General features: G+C 28.5%; 1 protein-coding gene across 3 annotated transcripts in view; it reads left to right on the forward strand.

The window, feature by feature from the left end:
- LOC107436497 (cyclin-dependent kinase 1) overlaps window positions 1-19,296 on the forward strand; it is a 35,710-nt gene that overhangs the window by 2,639 nt on the left and 13,775 nt on the right. For 2 of the 3 annotated variants that reach the window (XM_087161374.1, XM_087161376.1), the window contains exons 2-3: window positions 7,750-7,794; window positions 8,636-8,792. In XM_087161374.1, coding sequence (XP_087017500.1) covers window positions 7,758-7,794; window positions 8,636-8,792 — 194 coding nt within the window. In that variant the 5' untranslated portion in view covers window positions 7,750-7,757. Of the gene's footprint in view, window positions 1-7,611; window positions 7,657-7,749; window positions 7,795-8,635; window positions 8,793-19,296 lie in introns of all 3 variants that reach the window. The other variant, XM_087161375.1, reaches the window with a different exon arrangement.

The raw sequence follows: 19,296 nt of genomic DNA on the forward strand, positions 1-19,296 counted from the left end.
CAAGATTTTAAGAATGAAAGTAATCAATCTTGACATTCTTCAGTAATGTAATATGCCAAACAAAGTGATGCTTGGAAATATTGAAATTTTTTTTTGGTATCCTAATATTTTACTTCAAATAGTATGTTTTGATATATTCATGTTGGGAAAATGCAAGAATCTGTTCTTAAATATTTTTTAACTACTTTTTTTCTAATTTTATTGCCCAAAAATGAATTAATTTTAAATTCTAAGCAGTTAAACTCAAATAAAAATACAGTTTTACCAAAACTATGGGTTTTTGACATGACGACAGGGTTCATGATTTTTTTGATTTTTTAAAAAAAAAATCAAAAAAATCGGATTATTTTGATTTAAATCAGATTTTTTTGATTTTTATTTAAATACACTATAAGAGCTTTCATTTATGATCAAAAAAACTTTATAAATGTTTAATCAAAATTAAATTTATATTATAACAATATTTTAGAAGCTCTAACTTACTAAAATAATTTTTCATTATAATGCATAGCGACCATTTTGATACAAAGGCATGATTGAAATTAAAAGACAAGATAAAATAGATAGTTTAAAGAATGCTACTTTAACTAATAACACAAAGTTTCAATTAGCATAGCATAATTTTAATTTAAAATTGTGATCTCTTTTTTTTTCTCATGATTTATTAAATGGCAAAATAAATGCAACAGATTGTGTTTATAAATGTTGTTATTCATCAAAAAATAAATATTCAATCTATATATTTTTATGTTAAAATATTCATTTTTAATCCTTTATCAAAATACATAAGTTAAGCTAAAAAACATTTTTAAAAAAATCTATGTACTCATTGGAATTTTTTTTCACAAAAGAAAATCTGATAATTTCAAAGATACCGTAAACATATTATGAGAAGAAAAATAAAAACCAGTTAATAACCCTACTGCTTCAAATAGACTTTGATAGGGAAGAATGACACTATATCAGGAAAAAAATATCTGAACTCAGCTTTTTTTTTTTTTTTTTTTCTATTTTTGGCATATTAAGGTAATTTCTTTTTAATATAACCTCAAGCTTTAGAAATATAGAAATTTCCATCAATAAACTATAATGTAGATTTGAATTTCATGCTTTTTTAATCAAAAGGTAGAATTTTAATTAACATTTGCTTTTTGAAAAAAAAGCATGTTTATTTACTTTCTACAGCTATGCAAGTCAATATTAAGACAGCATTAAATATTTACTTTAATCTGTACTTTCAATGTTAAGAATCAAAAGATTTTTAAACATGTAATTTTAAATGTGTTTAACACACTCCAAGAAAGAAAGTAATTTCGTTAACTAAAATTAATTAATGCAGCAATTTATTTAAAATAAATTTTAAAACTAAGAAAAGAAAATAATAAAAGTATCAATAATTTAAAGCACTGTTTTTTAACTTTTAAAATCAATATAATATATATATAAAAATCAGTTTATTTAAATCAATGATTTTTTTAAAAAAATCATTTGATTTTAATCATGATTTAAATCGTGATTTAAATCAAGCTGATTTAAATCAACGAACCCTGCATGACGGTAAAAGCCGCCATGTGTCAAAAACTTGCCAACCCTGTTATCAACAATCCTCTTCCTCCTAAAAAAAGAAACTTAGAGAAATTTAAATAGTTGAGAATTATCCTAATAAAGTAAGTATTTGCAATAGTAATCAGAATTAAACCTATAACCACAATCTATATTATATAAAACGCTAATACGTCTGTATCAATAAAGCCGATGATATTTCTTTTCTCGCGTTGGCAACAGTTTTCATTTTTAATTGATAGGCTTCGGCGCGCAAGAGCACGTAGTGAGCATCATATGTCTAATCTGTATTATATAAAACGCTAATACATTTTAATTGATAGGCTTCGGCACGCAAGAGCATGTAGTGAGCATCATATGTCTAATCGCGTGAATTCTCACCGAATAATCAAAAATATTCTCACAAAACAGGGTTGGGTTTTTGCCGTCAAAAACTGGTTTTTGACATGACATAGGTAAAAACCGTGTTTTTACTGGTAAAAACCGTCAAAAACCTACTGTTTTCTTCAATTTATGGCATATAGCGGACAATATATTATTTTCACTTAATTGCCTTTATAAATGAATGTTGTAAATGATTGCTATTAATTTTGCAACTATATACATGTATTCTTATAGAAGGATATACATTCATACAGAAATATTGTAATATACTTATTGAAAATAGTGATACATAACTTTTAACATTATAGCTTGATTTGCAAAGGATTCAAAATTTTGCACTTCTTAATTGTTAGAAATAAACAAACAAACAAAAAAAACTTGGAACTATTAATAAATTCAAGAACTAAAAAGAAGAATTTAAAATTTGGCATTTCTTAAATATTAGAAATAAGCTAAACAGAACTTTCAAAACTTGTAACTACTAACAAACTCTCAGTCAGGAATGACTCGACATTCTTCAGTAAGGTAATATGCCAAACAAAATTATGCTTGGAAATGTTGAAAATTTTGCAGAGTATCCTAATATTTTACTTCAAATAGTATGATTTGATATAATCATGTTGGGAAAGTGCAAAAATCTGTTCTTAAATATCTTTCAACAACTTTTTTTCTAATTTTATTGCACCAAAATGAATTAATTTTAAATCATAAGCAGTTAAACTCAAATTAAAATACAGTTTTATCAAAACTATGGGTTTTTGACATGACGGTAAAAACCATGGTATAAACCGGTAAAAACCGTCATGTGTCAAAAACTTGCCAACCCTGTCACAAAATTATCTTCATCGAAGCCGATGCTTTACATCCGGCGTTCAGTACTATTTCATATTGTTTTACAACACATGGTTTTAGCCTTCTGGTGGGAAAGGCTTTAAAACAAAACTTACAACAGTTACTTTTCTCAACAACTAGTGTGATTAAGAAAAATATGTGAACTGTTTGCAAGTTCAAATTAATATTGAAATGCACAGGTTCAGAATTTTCTACAGTGAAAAGTTTTCGGAACTTCAGTGTTCAAAAAAGTATACAAAAGCTAGACGTTAAGAATGCATCCAATGAGCGAGCAAAGCGAGCATCGGATTGCGAAGCAATCTGAAATGAACTGAGAAAGCAGTTCTGGGGGTTGGCGAGCAGGGGGCGAAGCCTCCTAGTTAATTTTAAAAGTGTTTGCTTAATTCAACAGTGAATTAAGGGATGGCAGCTCATTTTTACAAAAATGGTAAAGATGGCTCATTTATTGAGATCAAAGGGCAAGCAGGGCAGGCTGCACTTCAAAAAATGAGGAAATATAAGATTAATATATAAGAAGATAATTTTTATACATATTAGAGCAAATATTTGTGCTAGGCTGTGAAACAAAGCCATTAAAATAATTTGAAGAATTTTTTGAATTGTCATGAGCTTACAGGTAGTCAGAGTTGGCAAGGTTTAGGACCAAATGGATTAATTCACAATTTAAATGATCTTGTGCTAAAACCCCTTTTTTAAAAACTGTCGAACTGTTCTAAACTCTTATTCAAATTATGATACAATTTTTAAAAAATATTATGAAAAATAAAAGGTTAATTCACAATTTAAACCATCCTGTCCAAATATAATTTTCTCTATATAATTTTTATAAATTATTGAACAAACATTTTTGTAAATAATAATAGAGCAGTTTTGCTCTATAATTTTTATAAATAGTAAAGCAATCATTAATGCTAGGCTTTGAAGTGAAGCCATTAAAACTATTAACGGAACTTTTTGAATTGACATGAGCTTACAGATTATCAGAGTTTGCAAGGCTTAGGACAGAATGGATTAATCCACGGTTTAAACTGCCCTGTCCTAAACCCCTTTTTTAAAAACTGTCCAAAACTCTTTTATTTATTCAAATTAAGTTACAATTTAAAAAAAAATATTGTGAAAAATAAAAGGTTAGCACATAATAATTTTAGGATATAAGGAATAATAATTGTGATAACATAAGGAATAGTAATTGTGATACATTACATGAGAAAATTATTTTTGTAATATTGATAATTAATGTAAGGGTAATAATTTTTAAAAGATTGAAAGTTTTTGATCTCTTTTCATTTTAGAATCCTTAAATAAATGTTTTTTTACAAGTTTTATTTTTTTTTACTTCTTACTCTTTTTTACTTGCGCAAATTTAAAAAATTGCATTGATACTTCTATATTTTAATTAACTACACATCTTGATAGATATTTTATTCTTTAAATTATAGTTATACTAATTTAAAATAAGTTCATTTCACTGCAAAAAAAAAGAGAATAATCACTAATTTTCTGATCAATTATGTTTTAAACTACTAAAATGATGCATTAATGCATTATAATTTAATTATGGAATAATAATTTCGTTAATTTTTTTAAAATTATATATATTTATAGTATATATTTCAATTTTAGGAATAATTTTGTATCAAAAATGTGTTTTTGTCCTCTCATCTTGGAAAATATAGGTTTTTGCCACTTTTCTTGGCAAAAACCTATTCTGTGGTATCATGAATTTACTTTTATGCAGGGTTGGGGTTTAGGACGTACTAAACTGGTTTTGGACAGGACATGTGGGTTTTACTGTCTTAAACTGGGTAAAACTGTCTTAAACTGGGTAAAACTGTCCTAAACTGGGTTAAACTGTCTTAAAGTGTCCAAAACCTTGATATTTGGTAAAAGGTAAAGATTCTATAGGTGTAACCATTGTACACATAATAATTACATGTATCAATAAATATTTGATATTTTTTATACAATTTACTATAACTTGTTAAAAGAATATAATATAATAGGAAAAGGTTTATAATTTTTGAAGCTCCAGAATTCATTGAACAACAAAAGTGAATAACTAATCCTTTAAATATAAATATGCCTTAAATACTGATAAATAATATTTTTGGATAAGGATAAATATGGCAATATTAAAAAATAATAATTTTTCTTAAAAAAATTTTTAAATTTATACAAAAATTAACCTTTTATTTTTCACAATATTTTTTTAAAAAAATGTTATAATTTCTGCATCACAGGATGATAAAAAAGACATCTATTTTTAAAAAAAATGTTTTTAAACATAAAAATATTAATTCAAATTGAAAAAAAAAATAACTAAAAAATGTATTAACAGTTTTGAAGGGCATAACATCAGTTTCAGTTACTGACAGTTACTGACTAAAAGAATTGAACATGATTGAAATAAAAGTATTCTTGAATAGTACTATAGATAAATAAACCTGTTTATGACGAACCAAGCACTTAGTCCCTAATATTTTAACCTGTATGGCAAGGCCAAACTTCAGTTATGTACTATTGAATGAGAGGACCAATTGAACTTGATTACTGATTAATCTTCCTTTGTTTAAATTGAAGAGTCAAACAATATTAATAAAACATACTTTTAAAAACAAATATCCTCTGGTATATTTAATTATCAATATGTTATTAGTTCTATGTTTATTTTACCTCTTAAATATTGTTCAGATAAAATTGTGGCATAATTTGAGTAAAAGGGTTTTGGACAGTTTTGGACAAAGGGGTTTTGGACAGGACGGTTTAAACCGTGGATTAATCCATTCTGTCCTAAACCTTGCCAACCCTGCTTTTATGTTATTCAATAAAATGTTTATTTTTTATGAAATTGATTTTTTATTTTTAGGTATTTTAAAATAAAAAATACTAATAATTTATGTCTAAAAAGATTAGTTTGGCATTCTTCAGTTTTGATTGAATTTCAAGTTTTAAATGTACAGTAGGGAACCGATTATCCGGAACGATCGGGGCCATCGCTATTCCGGATAACTGATTTTTCCGGTTTTCTGAATCGCTACAAAAAACCGTTTTTTTTAATTGTTAAACCCAACTAAATAAAAAACTTTTTAATATAATCTTAAAAAGAAGAAAAAACGATGAAGTAATACACTAATGATTATTTCCAAAATGATGGTAAGGTAAAAATCTTTCAAAAAAGAAAGAAAATTTCTAAAATCTTATGAGGAAAATTTTTTTTTTTTAAAAATATGTCGGGAAAATTCATTGAATTTCGTTCCGGTTTTCTGATTTCCGGATAACGGGTTCTGTACTGTATATCATTTTATGCGTATACATTAATGGACAGAAAGGATTTAATGCTTAAAACTGTTTTTTTTTTTACTTAAAAATTAACATAATTGCCATAAAACACACTTTGGCAGCTTTTCATTTGTTAACCTGCTATGCAAGTGGCATTTCACTTAGAAAGTTTGTGTACCATTACATTGAAGCATTTTTAGGCAAATTTCTCCCAATACTTGATTAGGGAGTTCCCTTGTCTTCTGGATTAGTTTCAAAATTACGAGGCTTCAGAGTTGAAAATTAGTAAGTTGTAAACCCAAAAATTGGGTCGCCTGTTCAATGATGGTTATAAAATAAAATATAAAATAGATATGTACAGAATTCTTGCTGTAAAATTTGTTATGCAACATATATAGTAATCAAGTGTTTTAATTATTATACATTTTAAAAAGTTTATTAAAATAGTAATAAAAGAATAATTTATTACATATTGTTTATTTTAGAATCTATATTTAGTTCAAATGATTTTTAAAGTAAACAGAGTCTTCGATAAGCTAAATATATTTTTGAGATCTACCTTTAGCTTAGAAGTAGATCTTAAAAAGTCTAATCTAATTATTTAATGATTCTATCTAATTATTGTGATCTGACTATTTCATGATTCATTTAAATGTTTTAAGTTGTTAATGACCTGCTAGTGGTTGACCTATGATAAAAAGTACAATAAATAAATTATATGTGTTTTTATAATGCACTAAATAAAAGGGGTTTTAAAAATTTTGCCATTTCTTTGAATATTTTGTGTTTCTGATCACTGACCATAAAGTATCTATTAGCATTATACCTCACCCTTTTCAGAAAACGCCATTTATATTTATGTGAAATGTCGTTTATTTTTTTCACAATTATTTCAGTCTTAAATATTTTGAATATTTCAAATTAGCCCAGGGCCAGATTAAGCGTACGCGGGGCCCCTTGCCATTCAAATTTTTGGGGCCCTTAGATAAAATTTTTTTCTCGTATATTTTTTTAAAATTCAAATATGAAAGTATTTTTATATCTTTTCATTTAAGAAAGCATATTTAAAATAAATAATAATAAAATTAAATTTTACTTTATTTTATTAAATTAGAACTAAAAAATAATCATAACATTTTGAAAAATCATTGTTTTTCTTAATTTTTTAAAATTTATTTTCAAAAAATCCATTTTAAGGGGGCCCCTAATCATTGGTGGCCCCAGGCCATGCCTAACCTAGCCTAATGGGTAATCCAGCCATGAATTAGCCTTTTTATATTTTTTCCATGCAATACTTTACAGTAGGTATATTCAGCTAAATCTTAAATTTTCCTTTTCTGTAATTATGTGTGGTATTTTGTTATGTTTTTTAACTTTTAAATAATAAGAGTTATGTCATCTTTTGTTTAAAAGATTGGCAGGTTTGGATATAGTATTGCTGAATTTCCATGACCGTATTCTGATAACCTTAGTATTCTTTTTTTCTAAAATTTAGTTGTTAAATTCAATTGTTTTTTCTTTTGTTCATCATAGAAAATCATTTCCCAGTGGATATTATTTTTGAAAACCTTAGATTAGGTCAAATTTAACAACTTAATGATAGTCTAATACTTTTTTAAATTGTGTTTTTAATTATGGATTATTAATATTTTATTTACTTTACTTAATTAGGTTCAGATATGGAAGATTACATAAGAATAGAAAAAATTGGAGAAGGTATGAACATTTATGTTATTTAGCAAATTTAGTTAAGTGTTATTTTATTATTACAATTTCTAAATTGTAATTTGAGTTCAGTGTGATTCAAATACCTACTACATTAACCTGTTTTATTTGGTTTTGAATAACCTTATCATCAAAAAAATTAGCTTACCTCTAACTTTTGTCAAATCCATATTATACATTTTTTTTAAAAAAATTGCATCTCACTAAATTTAATTGTTTTTATTATTTATTTGAGAATTTCTGGTTTAAGGATAGATTTATTACTATTATTGCAAAAACATTGTATATTTTATATTATAAAAACTGGACCAGTAAAATACTGTTATTTTGAAAATGTTATATTTTACATATATTTTTGTCAAAAAGTCAATTACAAATCATATTGCTTAAAAAACAATGTTTCGGTAGTGTTGGAAAATGTTCACATTGTAGCTGAAATTTCCCTGGAAAAGTCTTAAGAATTTCACTTCTGAAATTGAATGGGAACCCTGTTTTCTTGTTTTTAACAATGCAATTCAATCAGCATCTTTTATACATTATTTAGCCATTTAAATTTGAAAATTCGTTTAATAATAAACATTTCAAGGTTTTGTTATAAATTATATATTAAAATGTGTAATTGTATATTATTTTAAACGGAAATTTTGTTTTGGTTTAATTTATTAGAAATGTGTGATGTTTAATTATGATCAATTGTTCTTTAATTAGAGCTTTTTTTGTCCTTGGGTTGCTTAGCTCATAAAAGAAAAGATAACACAAAAAATTTAAAAATTTGTTTTTTAAAATTATGATTTTTTCATTATATTTAATTATAATATGTTTTATTCTTTAGGGACCTATGGTGTTGTTTATAAAGGAAAGAACAAAAAGACTGGTAGAATAGTTGCTTTGAAAAAGATAAGAATAGAAAAAGAAGATGAGGGTGTCCCTTCAACTGCTATTCGAGAGATATCTATGTTGAAAGAGTTGCAACATCCTAATATTGTGGGGTATGCATATTTTCTATTTTTAAATTTAGTAATAGTGTGTATTAAGGTGTTTCTTCTATATTTACATATTTTTCATAAATCTTAGTGCCTAGTTCTCATTGCGAAAAACAATGACTAAAAAATGCGGAAAATAATGTGTGTAAAATTTTTTTTTGCGAATATATATATATAGTGTTTTTAGAAGGACAGCCCGCACTGTGTGCCTTTTGATGCCCTCTATTTTCCTTTTTTGTAAAAACAAGGTGCCATCGCTTAAAAACAGACTTTTTATTCATCAAAGGTGAATGTGTTCCGAGTGTATCCCGGAGTTCCAGGGTTTTTGTATCATCCTTCCTGGTCTAAAAATTGGAAGCAGTGTATATGATTTTTTTGAAAATATCGCAGATTTTAGTTTCTCGAGACCATTGGTTCTCGGACTTTCGTTAATCAAAAACTTATAATCCTAGGAAGTTTTCATAGAATCTCACAATATAAAATTTACATTTTGAAACCTATGCTAAATACTGTTAACAAGATGTTTGCAGACATTAGATTTTTGGGGATTTTTGTCATTTTTAATATTTAGAAATGTGCCAAAAACCACCTATTTCGCAATTCGTATTTACGTTAAACGTCTTGTTAATATCAAAGGTTGTTTTCATGCGATTTAACGAAAACCAGTATCGTGATTAGTATTGACACATTTTTAAAATCAATCTAGCAATTTGTATTCACTCGCTTTTAAAATACAGTGTCTCAATTCGTATTCCCACAAGTTTAAAATCCATATTGCGATTTGTATCAATACACATGCTTTTTTTTTTCTTTAAAAAAAAAAAAAAATCATCCTCAAATGCTCATGGTTTTATAATTTTCAGTTTAAATTATTGTAAAAAGCTTTCTAATAGTTTATCAATTAATTTTTTTTTTAAATTTGTGCACAGTATGTCACAGTAATTATTTTTTATAAACTACAAACTTTTCTCTTATTTTGATGTGAATGAGTATTACTTTTTAAATTACACTTATAAAATTGCATAAGAGGGTAATTAAGGAATCATTGAAGATAAAATTCAATTATATAAAACACAGTGTACTCTCGCTATCTCAAAGTTAAAGAGATACCAAAAAAATTATGAGATAGAGAGTTTTCAAGTTGACAAGTACAGAGCTAAGTATATCAAAAAAAAAAAATAGAAAAATCTATTCTAAATTAGTTCTCTAAAAAAATAGAATCATAAAGCATGAGAATAACTAATAACTATGCATATAATATTAGTTGACTAAGTCTAAAATACAGCAATTATAATTTTATTTTTAAAAGTAAGACAAAAATAATTTAACGGAAAGCACAATGAATTTGCAAAAATTTCAGAAAAAATTCATTTTCTATTTAGAAAAATATTTGATATAGCTAGGTTTTGAGAAGAAAATCTTCGACATAGAAATTCAGCTTAATATTAGGTGGGATATGCAATGCCAAGGGGAAAAATATTTTTCGAACTTAGCAAGGTTTTCGAGATAACGAGGGAATACTGTATATGTATATAAGAACTTAAAACCACAGTGATTTAGGATTTATTGCCTGAGTCCTCAGAGGTTATTTTACTTTTTGTAAGAGATTTGTTTGAAGAATTTGGGAAAAAACTCATAATTTTATGAATCTGAAAATAGTCTTATTTCTGTGATGTTTTGAAAAGTCACAAAAATGAGTAGTCTGTTTAGTGAAAGGTTCTGTCTTTGTGAGTTTAGGTTCGATATTTCTGCAAACGCATAAGAATCTAGTCTTTTAAAGGGTTTTCATCCTGAGATGATTGTGCTCCGGAAAATATCCGGATTTTTCGTTAACCGCGATCTGGAAGTTTCCGGAAATCTAAGGTCCAGAAGTTTCAAGAAATCTTCGATCACATTTATGAATAAAAATTCTTGTATATTTTATTTCAAAATATTAGAACTAGAATTTATACTTTGCATCTCTTTCATTTGTAAAAATTTTTTTGTGATAGAATAATAAATGTGATGAGAGATAAAAGTAAGCTTTTATATAATTATTCATTTAAATTATGATGCATATAATTTATTTAGAATTTCATGCTTTTAAATTATCAATGATTTAAATTTATAAAGACATTAATTTTTTGAAATTCATTATTAATCATTTTCTCAAGAAATTATCAGGATTTTTGAGTTGGACTCACAATCTCCCCATGTCATCTTAAAATTATAATTTTACTGTCTCTGTCTTCTGTTCCTTTTTTATTTATTTACTTATTACTGTTTATAAAAATATTATATTTGTATACAACAAAATTTTTATGAAAATAAGTTATTAGGTCCAATATAATAAATTTTATTTTTAATTAAAATCACTTTTTAGTATGTTTTTAATTTAAAGTTAATGTGACGCTTATCGTCACTCAAAATTAAAATCAAGAGAAAGGGCTAAGATTAGATTTCTAGAACATTTCAGAGTCTTCGATTAAATAAAACTACTGTGGGAAATCTCCTTCGGCAAATAGTAAGTTAACTACGGATAAAGTAATTCAAATAAACGATTAGGTTTAAATCTTACAATGTCACCCCCATCATGTGATTGACCCATCACGGGACAAACTCGAAAACAACAATGACTTTTGAACTTGACCTTTCCTCAGATTTGTAACTTTTTATCACCCAAAAAATACGATATAAAAGCAGCCGAAGGAAAGGGTTGAGGAGCTATCACGGAAAAGCAATCAGCCTAAGTGACAATAGGCCGAACCATGACTAAACTTGGTAAGTCTCTCTCCATCTATTCTAAAAAGCACGTAAGAATTAATGTATAAATAAGTTGAATTAATTGTATATTCTAATTCTAAAATAGTCCTGTTAATTGTTAAATGTTTGTTCAATATAGTTATGTTATTTAAATAATAAAATGTTACTAGTTAAAAGTAAGACTTCTATTTATCCGTATTTAACTTACTATTTGCCGAAGGAGATTTCCCACAGTAGTTTTATTTAATCGAAGACTCTGAAATGTTCTAGAAATCTAATCTTAGCCCTTTCTCTTGATTTTAATTTTGAGTGACGATAAGCGTCACATCTTATTAGATTTCTAGAACATTTCAGAGTCTTCGATTAAATAAAACTACTGTGGGAAATCTCCTTCTGCAAATAGTAAGTTAAATACGGATAAAGTAATTCAAATAAACGATTAGGTTTAAATCTTACAATGTCACCCCCATCATGTGATTGACCCATCACGGGACAAACTCGAAAACAACAATGACTTTTGAACTTGACCTTTCCTCAGATTTGTAACTTTTTATCACCCAAAAAATACGATATAAAAGCAGCCGAAGGAAAGGGTTGAGGAGCTATCACGGAAAAGCAATCAAAAGCAATCAGCCTAAGTGACAATAGGCCGAACCATGACTAAACTTGGTAAGTCTCTCTCCATCTATTCTAAAAAGCACGTAAGAATTAATGTATAAATAAGTTGAATTAATTGTATATTCTAATTCTAAAATAGTCCTGTTAATTGTTAAATGTTTGTTCAATATAGTTATGTTATTTAAATAATAAAATGTTACTAGTTAAAAGTAAGACTTCTATTTATCCTTTATTTAAAAATTATTCTAAAACGCCACAAGTATCTAAAAGCGCCACAAGTGGTGCCTTAATAAATGCGGATTTTTAAATGAAAAAAATTCTATCAGCGTTGTAACTTAATTGTATAGTGTGCCATGCTTTTAAAACTAATTAATTTAAAACAATTTATTACTTTTTGTCATCTGATCCCTTTGGTTAATATATTTTGTATATTTTGACTGTTTTTTTTTCTATGGTACTAAGCTTTATTCATTACATATACAATATTTTGTTATCATTACTGTTTGGAATGCAATATAGTTTGTATAGGTTAATTGAGGTTCTATTTTATTATTCTATGTTGTGTTAATATGTTAAGAGAAGATCATAATTAGTTCGTACAACGAATAACTGCTCGAAAGAAGAAAAATGGATCCGAATCCAAATAAAATAGCGGGGTATCAGAACTTAGTTAATATTTTTGATGGGGAAATTTTTTCAAATGTTAATTACTTTTTTAACAATCTAAAAGAAATCGGTGAAATTGCTGATTGGAATGACGCAGAACTAATTGCGGTATTAAAGTCTAAACTCAAAGGGCCCGCACTTCAATTCTTTATCGAAGATCCGGAACTTATAAACGAAAAAAAAATTTGAATCGATAGCAAAAAAATTTAAGAATTATTTTGAAACTAAAACTACGCTAAGTCATAGACAGCAACAATTTTCCAACTGTAAGCAGAACCCTGGTGAATCAGTTCGAAGTTTTTCAACCAGAGTGTCAAACTTAACCATCAACTATTTTGGTTTACAAAACGCGTCAAAAGCAGATGCTGAACCTATAGTTGATCAGACAAAACTCGCTAAATTCTTGGAAGGCTTAGAACCAGCTCTTAAGCGTTTAGCTTTAACTAGAAATCCTACTACTTTCGAAGCGGCTGTTGAAAACGCCCTTTTAGATGAAATAAATTCGCAATTCACTAATACTGAATGTGTTCATAATTATGCTATGGAAACAAAACCAAATTACCAAGAAAATACATTAGATCTTAAAATATCGCAAGTTTTAGATAAACACATGCAAATATCTAACGAAATGATAAGTGCATTAAGTAGCCAAATAAATAAACTTTCAACGCAAATCCCCCCAGAAAGGAAACACAGTAATAAATTTCGAAATCATAATGTTGTTAATCGCAAACCTTGTATTCATTGTGGAAAAACAAATCATTTCTCCTCACAATGTTTTACATTAAGACGATTCGAAAACAAAAACCCTATGGGCATTTATCAAAATACTCGTAATGCCAATCGATCGTTTGTAAACAGGCGTGATTCATTTGACACTCGACATAATGTACGCGAAAACACACGTCAACCAAACGAATTTCCATCATATGCTATCAGGGGTCGAAATCGAAACTATGATCAGCCAATGTCAACTTCAAAGGGTAGAGGACCTTTAAACTGATAAGGGAATCGTTAAAAACCCGCGAGTTCCCTAATCAAGCGGATAGGGTGCAAACAGTAACAGGGGTCACACATTTTAACACTAGTTCTCAAAATTCGTTACCCATCATATCAATTACAATAGGAAATAAAACTTTTCAGGCATTATTAGATAGCGGAGCTAGCATTTCATTAATGAGCCATCAAGCATCGCAACAAATTTCATCTAAACATGTCGAAACAGCTCAGTCTGACCCATTCATGAAAATCTCTACGCTATCTGGCGAGGAGATAAAAATAAGTTCAACGACATTGTTATCATTCTCAATAGAAGACAAACCTTTAAGACACAAAGTTTTGATAACTCAGGGCAGTCTCAGTCGAGATTACGACTTCATATTAGGTTTTGATTTTTTGAAATCGTTTAATTGTACCATAAATTTTAAAGATCAGTCGGTATCTTTTTCAGGCGGCAAAACCTTGATTGTAAAGTATCAAAATGAAGTAAATAATAACATAACTGTAAATCACTGCGGTAAACTCTCTCGGAAAATCAAAATTCCAGCACAAAGTTCGTCAATAGTTGAAGTAAAAATTAGTAATTCTATTCCTACAGGAACTAATGTTTTAGTACATCCCACTAATTCCCAACACAATATTGAAATTCATCGTTCTATTTGTACCGTGAACAAAAACAAAACTATATCCTTGGTTGTCAATAATCTTTCAAATAACAAATTACATTTAAATAAACATAGTAAAATAGCTCATATTGAGCCAAATATAGATATTAAATCAAATGAAAATTTACGCGAATTACGGAGACAAGAACTTAAGGAAGAGCATTTTGATTGGTCAGGTGTTCCTTTATACGCAAAACAAAAATTAAAAAATTTAATTTTTGAATTTTCTGATATTTTTAGCATAACATTGAAAACAATCGGTAAATGCACTCTCGAAGCCCCTCCAATAGAAATCACCAATTCCACACCCATTCAGTGTCGACCATTTCCAGTACCAATTGCATTACGTGAAAATGTTCGTAAACAAATATCTGATTTAGAAGATGCCGGAATTATAGAAAAATCAAAAAGTCGGTATTCATTTCCGCTCATTTTGGTTAAAAAGAAAACAGCAGGTGAATATCGTTTGGTCGTAGATTATCGTAAACTCAACGAGATAACTGTTTCTTCTACTTATAAATTACCCCTTATTTCAGACATTTTAAATTCATTACGAGGAGCAAATTATTTTAATACTTTGGACGCTAATGCTTCATTTCATCAAATAAAACTTTGTGAAAACGATAAGGCTTTAACTGCTTTTACCAGTCCTTACGGAAATTATCAATACAAATTTTTAAGTTTTGGTTTAAAGAACTCACCACAAATTTTTCAGGAAATAGCGGATTCAATATTAAACGGCTTGCAGTCTGAGAACATCGCAGCTTACATCGATGATGTAATAATACCGTCTCAAACTATAGACGATTCGTTAAGAAAGTTAAGGCTAGTTTTCGAACGTTTTCGAAAATATGGGTTGACATTGAACCCACAAAAATGTAAATTTCTTCAAACTAGCATAAGTTACCTTGGACACGAAGTTAATAAAGAGGGAATTAAACCATTGCCTCATAATTTAAAGTCCATTCAAAATTTTCCAGTTCCTAACACAGTGCGTAAATTAAGAAGATTTTTAGGATGCGCGAATTATTATCGTGACTTTGTACCAAATTTTTCTAAAATTGTTACACCTTTGACAGATTTAACTAAAACTAAAAGTAAATTTAAATGGAACCAGGAAGCTCAAACTTCGTTTGAGTTGATAAAGTCTAAACTACTATCTGATATTCTTTTAAAGCATCCAAATTTTGAAGATTTATTTTATTTACAAACTGATGCGTCTAAAATTGCGGTTGGAGCTGCTCTATTACAAAAAGATTCGAATGGTATTCTCAGACCAATAAGTTATTTCTCCTACAAATTGAAACCACATGAAAAGAAATGGCCTGCCATTCAATTAGAAGCGTATGCTATTCTTTTGGCTGTTCGTGTCATTATAAAGTTTATTTATATGGTCGTAAGTTTCAAATTCTATCAGATTGTAAATCTTTAAATTACATAATAAAATTAGATTCTCCAGCTAGCCGTTTATCAAGATGGTTATTAGAACTGTCAAACTACGATTTTTATTTTCAACATATTAAGGGATCTGAAAACTTTTTAGGAGATCTTTTATCACGTGATATTAACGAAAATATTAATGTTGTCAAAGCAGATATACCGGACATTGAAACCATTAAAAACTCACAAAGAAATGATCCTAAGTTAAGCGAAATCATAAATATTTTGGAAGGTAGAAACACCACTTTAAAAATAAACACTGAAAATTATTTTCTAGATAATGGGTTATTAAAGCGGTTCTCTCATAGAAATAAACGCGCCGCTCGTGATGAGTGTTTTGAACAAATAGTTGTTCCGAAAGATTTAATACCTTACATTTTAGAAGGATCCGAAACGGTCCACTTCGCATTCTTTAAAAACTACCGCGCAATTAAGGAAAAGTATTTTTGGCCCAATATGTACATTGACATAAAGAATTTTTCAAATTCATGTAAATTATGTATAGAGAAAAAAGGTTTTCCTTTGACTAAATCTCCGTTGCAGAACTTTGAAACTCCATCTTATCCTATGGAATTGATTAGTTTAGATATTTTAGGACCACTACCTCTATCGGGACAGGGAAATAAATACGTTTTGACGGTTATTGACCATTTCACAAAATTTAGTGTATTATTTGCTTTAAAAGATATGACCGCTGGGACTATAGCTAATAGATTAATTGAGGTTATACTTACGTACGGGGTACCTAACGCGATTCTCACTGATTTAGGAACAAATTTTCAAAGTCAATTATTTAACATTTTGGCAAAGAAATTGCAAATTAATAAATTAAAGACGACACCGTTCCACGCTCAAACAAATGGAGTCTCAGAAAGAATTAATAAAAAGCATTAAAAATAGCCTCACTTGTTTAGCAGACAAAGCATCAAATTGGGATACATATCTCCAGTACTACAACTTTATTTATAACAACTCTTACCATGACACAACTCTAGAAAAGCCATCTTATCTTATGTTTAATCGCAATCTGAATTTACCTTTTCATATATTAGACCAAAAACCTAAAATTCATTATTTTCCATGCGACAACCTGCTTGAAGAAAACATAAGAAAGATGCAACTGGTGTATCGTCAAGTGTATCAAAATTTAGAAAGAGCTGCTGAAAAACAAAAACGCATTCGAGACAGACACGCTCACCTTAAAACGTATCATTTAGGTCAAAAAGTATATTTATATACACCAACATCAAATCAATTGACAGGTAGAGCATTTGCTAAAAAATTTTCGGGACCTTACAGAATTATTGAAAAACATTCTGATCTAAATTATACAATTCAAGATGTAAACAAACCATATAAGAAACCAACTAAGGTACACATTGATAGAATTTTTTCATATACACAACGCAGACCAGATTTAGAAATTCCTCAAATGACCACTACGAATGTACCGAACGCCACTATTTCTTCTCAGACACATGTTTTAAAAATAAATGACGAAAAGTGTAAGGATGCTTCATTTCCTTATGATATGGAAGATGATGGGGATGATTATATTTCATATACAACATACCGTCCAAAAAAGTCATTATCACACAAGCATATTGATACAACGGGATCACTATCGCAACAACAATCTACTCAAAATTCTCAATCATCTTTAGTAAAAAGTCATACACGGCAAGTTGAGGGAACAAATGATTCTCCGATATCATTGGTAGATTCACCAGCACCGAGATACAACCTTCGGCGTAGACCTGAGAAAAATGCAGCATCAATTCAGGTAAATAAGCCAGAAATTCGAACATCTCAAAAACAATCCTCCGATAATAATTCGCTTTCAAGTAAAATTCTTGGTTGGGCAATGAACTCTGATAACTCAAACCCAGATAAGGGAATTTTAGAGAAAGTAGCCGATGCCTTATCTGCCAAGCTTTCGAATGATTTGCAAACTGAAGGGGACCCAAGTATCAATAATATAACGCTTTATCCTCAACAAACACGTATATTTTATAATCAATCTTATACAAATTACTAGCAAAAAAAAAAATATTTTTTTTTTCCTCCTCTCTTTATTCTTTGTTTTTTTTTTTAGTCAATGTTCATATAGATATTTCGGATCATTTCTTGAATGGGAATCCGCGGCCCCTTTTGAGGAATTGATCTAGTCACTTATTGTTTCGTTGCGTCAATACAATGCTTTGCGCAGGCGCTATAAAACTTTGTTACGTTGACTAAACAATTGGAGACCAATATGTGTTGACTAAATAAGTAGGGAATAATGAGAACGAAAAAAAAAATACTATGGATATAATAATACTAATAAATAATATTACTAAATAAGTAAAAGAAAAAGAAAATCTCTTTTTTTTTTTTTCCTCTCAATTATATAATATTTGTAAATTTTACTTCTAAAATACGTATATAAATAATTTATATTTATGGACAATGTACATGAATAAAGCAAGTATACTGTACTATACCATTCTTGATGGTACGTAATTAATTAAAATGAGCACAAATATTGAAATTAACTGGATCAAATGATAATGAGTATCGATACTAAATCATAAATACTAAGAATAATCGAAATGAAATATTTATATTTAGAGCAAATAAGGAATAGTTAATGTGTAAAATTAAATGAGTTCATTTATACTCAAATAAGTTAAATGATCTTTTGTCATTTCTTGAAACAAAATTTTTAAATACTTGATTAGTACTGAATAAGTGAAAGAGAAAAAAAAAAACTCTTAAGTACAAAAGCTTTATAATAGTTATTGAGTAGATGGAGAGAACTTTCCTTGTTTATTTCAGCCATTCTACTGATCTATTTCTCATTTACTTTGGTAAGTGCACACGATGTTCAGGTGTGCAGGCTAAATGAAGCAAAACAAAAATGCACTACGATGAATTCAGGAGAAATCGAGAACTTGGATTTGCCATCCGACGCTTGCTTAAGAACATCCTGTCAATTCATAGACAGACCTACAACCAATCGAGGTAATATGACCTCTTTCTATTGTTCAGAAACTGACGTAAACAGAGGTGATTCAATGGACTTCCTTTGTGACTGCTCTAAAAATTGTACGGGAACAGCTGAATTTTGTTCCGTATATCCTTGCAACAATAACGCTTCTTGCAAATGTGATATAAAGAAAGTTAAATACGAACTACTTCATTTTGAAGCCAAATCGTTGGGTTTTCAATACTACCATAGTTTCTTTCGATATATGTTTATATCGGAAACCTCACGCAGGGAGAAGATCAAGACAACTTCTGGAATTTGAAAGTGCTGCCTTTGTACAGCACAACCTAACAGTATCAAGAGGATCTCAACGTTGTATTACCTACCGAACTTATAGCTTTCAAGGTTGGCT

Source organism: Parasteatoda tepidariorum, chromosome 4, assembly GCF_982258835.1.
Source record: "Parasteatoda tepidariorum strain Cologne lab strain chromosome 4, Ptep-v5.0, whole genome shotgun sequence".
NCBI lineage: Eukaryota > Metazoa > Arthropoda > Arachnida > Araneae > Theridiidae > Parasteatoda > Parasteatoda tepidariorum.